Genomic DNA, 5,182 nt, shown 5'->3' on the forward strand with positions numbered 1-5,182 from the left:
CGCATTCTTACTTGCGCGTGCAATACATCGGACGCGTTCTCGCCGCCACGTGCCTGGAATTCTTTTTATCATACGAAGATGTCGAAAATATATGCCCGCGCCGACGTAGGCCGATTACTTAATCATCTGACGATGATTCGTGATAGTTTGGAGAAGCTCATTTTGCGAGGCAGGGAGATATTTTCTTTTTTTTTTTTTGACCTATCACCTTTTGACAAGTTGATTTAATTATCCTTTCGATTTTATTTCTGTAATATATTTGAAAGTCTATAGAAATGCGGACGCGTAAATTTTTTTATCAGATGTAATATCTCTGTGATATATTTCGCACAAAAATTATGCCTAACAAAAACCGTGTCATATTGATGAATTATTATCGATTTAAATTTAAATGTTGAATTTTAAGCTTTAATTTTACATAGAATAGATAGTATTAGCTAAAGATTTGTTCCTAATGTTCTTTTCCTTGAATTAATACGTTAAAGTTACGCTTTAATTTTCTATAATACCCATGCAAAATTCTTATTCTATACATGTAGGAAAATGTTCGAGTAATCATAATTGCAAATTTAAAATAAATATCATACCTTTCACTATCCTAACACTTTTTTCACATTTCCTAACTGTCGATTCCAATTAATTGATGTGTATAACACATATTCAAAAGTATAATAATATATTATAATATTCTTAAATACTAATAATATAATAGAAATGTAATTACATGATATAATATATTTAATTATATATGATATAAACTATGCTTATAATTATAACTTTGGGATTTTTTTCACTCAAATGTCAAATATATATAAATACAGTTTATCTTTCTTAATTGCAGAAAGTTAATTCGATCAACAGATTTATTCTAACATCTCTAACAGTAATTTTTCTGACATTCTGCAATATAAACAGTACTTTGTTAGCTCAAGATTCACGCTAACTAAGTTGATGATTCAGATTTTTTTCAGCACGTATCTCTACGTGATGGAAATCAATATCTATGCGGCGTTCCCGGACGCAAGTATATGTTCTACCGTGCGAGATGATCCGATCGAGAAACTGAAAGTCACGTGCGTAGCCCCAATTAAAATTTTAAAGCCATTTCAGTCATTAACGGGCTATCTCTTCCCATAATGCATCATACGGAGTGAAGGGAAGATGCGCACCTCTCCGCCTCCCACACCCTCCCACAGTACGGTCATTCTAATATGCCAGTTAATACATGGATATACAGTACGAAGGATAAACTGTAACAAAGGGTCTGAGTAGTATATAAACTCCCCAGAAGATCATCTTCTCAGTTCGCTTCGTGTCTTCGGTTCTACAGCAATATGAATTGCCACCAGGTAGGCCACCAAATAGTATCGTGCGATGGCGGGCCGCTTTAACCCTTTCCGCTACAAAATGCAATAATTCGCCCAACGAGTTTTATAATTACTGCTTTATTAATTTGAATCGTTGTTAACAATTAATTTTATTATAAACGATTATTTATTAAAATTTATTTTGTTCTAAATCATATCAATTTTTATCGTTAGTATTAAATTATTTAGTATTAAATTATTTTATTTATTTTATAATTGTTTTTTTTTTATAAAAAAACTTAATTGGAAATTTTTTAATATTAGAAACAAATATTTTTTTTGCCATATTATTTTGACTAGAAAGGATTAAAAAGCTTTCACCAATGTGTGTATATATCTTTATTGATTGAGTTTTTACCCTCTAATTCAGTCATCGATGAATTTTAAAATGCCTAAAAAAATTTCGTTATTATGATAAACAATAGAAAATTAAAAGACAAGTTATCTTTCTCATATGTAAAAAAAAGTATAAATCAAAGGCTCTTTATAATTGATCATTTAGTCATATGTAGTGTCTATAAGATGTTACAGCTGCCATTCTCTCTTATTCTCACGAACAAAATATCTTTGATAAAGTATGAATGAGCAAGCAATCGTAATAGACAGCTTTTAAGTTTGCTTAATAGAAGAAAATGGAAGTAGTTATAACAGGAATAAATTGCAACATTAAAAAAAAATCGCTAATCTGGAATCTTATAACACTTGTGATGCGTGTATGCAACACGATTTGCAATTATCTACCATTGTGCCAGCGATGACTCTCAGCTTGGTGACAACGCACAACTGTGAAAGGTGCGACATTTATGACAAATGTTGCAACTTATCCCAATCACATACGCAGTTCTTATCTTTTTTTGCGTACTGCAATAAATGTTGTGGCAAAAGCTGATTAAGAAATTTAATAATCAGGTGAACAAATATTGAAAAATGAAACCTAAAACAAGAGAATGGAGTTAAAAACATTTCTCAAAAATCTTTTAGCGTCTTGCTAGTGTGCTAACTGAACGAGCTTAATATTCATGTAATCGTAATAATAGTTGGTGATAAAATCTTTTTTTTATCATAAACGACGTAATAATGTAATCGAGATTAGATGCCGCATTGATAGAGCGATATGATTTTCTCTGGCTACGTGATGTCGAATAACCGCAACGGAGGGATGTTAGATTGTGCCCCACTTTCCCTCAGTAACACGCGATTATCGCAGCGGACACCGCAATACTCACAATCTCGGTCCCGCAATATCTCGGCGTCTCGGTCATCTCGAGATGACCCACCGACGTGTACACTCTCCTTCGGAGTAAAAAATTCTAGTGAGTCAAGACCGGAAGTCAGTAATATAATCATCATTCTCTCGCAATTTCGTAATACTTAGCAAACAAGCTGTCATCACTTTTAATGATTTTATGATTAGGCATTATTAATTTTTTCATCGAAAAGAGTACTCCGATATCGCATTTATCTTAATTGATCTGCCTTTATTATCTACCATTATAGATGTGTGTCCGAGCAAAGTTGCGTAGTAAGTGTGCAAACATATATATTAATCTGATGTAATGATGTTTCTTTATGATTATAATTCGCTACTCACCGATCTTGTAGCAAAGCCGCAGAATCTCTCTGATTGCAGTTAGCCAAGCTGGTCTTGGTGCTGTCGTGCATCGGCAGTGATGTCCTGGCGGGTCTCCTACCAGGGGGTGGCACAAGTACCGGGGGATATCAATACAACAGACCAGGAGGCGGTGGTGGATTTGGTGACGCCGGTTTCGGGGGTGGGGGCCGCGGTGGCGACTTTGGTATCGGCAGTTATAGGGGAAGACCAAGCCAAGCTTACGGTCCACCAGCCAGCGGTGACTCCTTTGGTAGACCAGGTGCAAGCGGATTCGGAGGACAACCGTCATATAGATATCCGCAATTCGGCGAGGGTGGTAGCGGTGGCTACCAAGACGGCGGTGCCGGAGGATTCCAAGGAGGATATGGATACGGCGGACGTGACGGTGGAAGGGTAAAATTGTTTCCAATATATCTGCAATTGCAATGCTCAGCAGAAAAAGCAACTTTGCAATTGTTATAATTCTTTAATATGATTAAGTTATTTAATTTTATAAAACTGTTTTTTCTGCTGAACACAGCCATTAATACCTTACTTTTTACAAAATGCCCACACACACACACATAGTTTTATCTTATCGTATTACTATTAACATTTCAGATTGTCATGTATTGCACATGTTTAGAAGGACAAATGCTAACTTTGCAGAATAACATAATTTCAAAATATTTAGTGCTCAAAAATATTCAGTGATGTACTTGGAAATTTTGATAATTAATTATTTAATTATTTTTAATTATTTTAATTTATTTAATTATTTTAATTATTTAATTATTTTTTTATATAATAATAAATCAAATATTCTTGCTTCTCCTCTCGCCTTTCTGTTTGCTATGTACACGATGATAATTTATATATTATTTTATAGCCGCAGCCATACAGCTTCCAATACGAAGTCGTCGATCCGCCGAGCGGCAACGATTACTCTCAACGCGAGAGTAGCGACGGTAATGTCGTTCAAGGAGAGTATAGAGTTCTTTTGCCAGACTCGAGGACGCAGATTGTTCGGTATATGGCTGACGACGTGAATGGATACAATGCGGAAGTTCAATACGAAGGACAGGCTCAATACTCTCGTGGTGGTTTGGGAGGATATGGAGGAAGCGGATATCAAGGTGGCGGTTACCAAGGAGGTCAGTATGATCCTTCACATAAAAGACAGTGATACAAGGCGTGTATATTATGTGAAAAAAATTTTAATAAATATTTGTTTGAATATTTCTAAATAAATATTTACTAAATATGTATAAACATATGTATTTAATTTAAAATCCATTAATTTGATTTAACTATCACTTTTTTATTGAATAAATATTTATTTACTGTCAGTTTATTTTTACTTAATACTACTTCGAAGAAATATGTATTAAAATTTAATAATTTCTTTTCAGTATATTTAAATATACACATACACAAAAAATTTAAATATAAAATTATATTAATAATTGCGCATTACGAAAAAGATATGACAGTAACACACATAAAACAATTCAATATGTATACAAAATTTGAAATACATTAATTATTTAATTAACTGTAAATTATTAATGACATAAAATTAATCGCTTGTTTCAAAAAGAATCTATCATTATAGATATCTCATATTTTTCATAGACGCTTTATATATTTCTGAACATAAACTATATAAAATAGTAATGTAATCATATCAATCTTATAATTTCTTATTCAATGATGTAACTATTATGTTATATTACATTTATATTGTTCAATGGCAAATTATAACATTGATGTAATGTTACTATTAATTTGTGTTCAGTAATATACATAAAAGACTAGAAAAGATTATTTTTTATAATTCTATATTCTTTATCATCAACAGGCAGAGGTGGCGGTTTCGGTGGACCAGGAGGTGGTTTTGGAGGTGGTTTCGGTGGTGATAATAATCAATATTTGCCACCGCATAATAATTATCACAAATAACCGTTTAACACGAGGCTATCTTACCAAAATATGACATACCACGTGCATTTCTGGCGATAACCATTACGGACCTCCCTCGTTTACGGCTTTTATTTTGAATATATGATAATCCTTCGCTCACACACGAGACACACACGAACTCTTTTCCGATCACCTATGCGTTCACGAATCACTTTCACCTATATTTAACGATTACACAAGGACTAATTAGGATAATTTTATATGCATGAGTGTATGTATTTATATATATATATATATATAT

The 5,182-nt window shown here is 33.1% G+C and overlaps 1 protein-coding gene across 1 annotated transcript; it reads left to right on the plus strand.

Annotated features, from left to right (window-relative positions):
• Positions 1-1,320: 1,320 nt before the first annotated feature.
• LOC108690534 (acanthoscurrin-1-like) lies at positions 1,321-5,118 on the plus strand. Its single transcript, XM_018197871.1, has 4 exons — positions 1,321-1,349; positions 2,998-3,372; positions 3,848-4,112; positions 4,820-5,118. The coding sequence occupies exons 1-4, from the start codon at positions 1,335-1,337 to the stop codon at positions 4,918-4,920; spliced, it is 756 nt and encodes a 251-aa protein (XP_018053360.1). The 5' UTR covers positions 1,321-1,334; the 3' UTR covers positions 4,921-5,118.
• The last annotated feature ends 64 nt before the right edge of the window (positions 5,119-5,182 follow it).

The sequence above is a fragment of the Atta colombica genome, unplaced genomic scaffold, assembly GCF_001594045.1.
Source record: "Atta colombica isolate Treedump-2 unplaced genomic scaffold, Acol1.0 scaffold33, whole genome shotgun sequence".
In the NCBI taxonomy this organism is placed as follows: domain Eukaryota; kingdom Metazoa; phylum Arthropoda; class Insecta; order Hymenoptera; family Formicidae; genus Atta; species Atta colombica.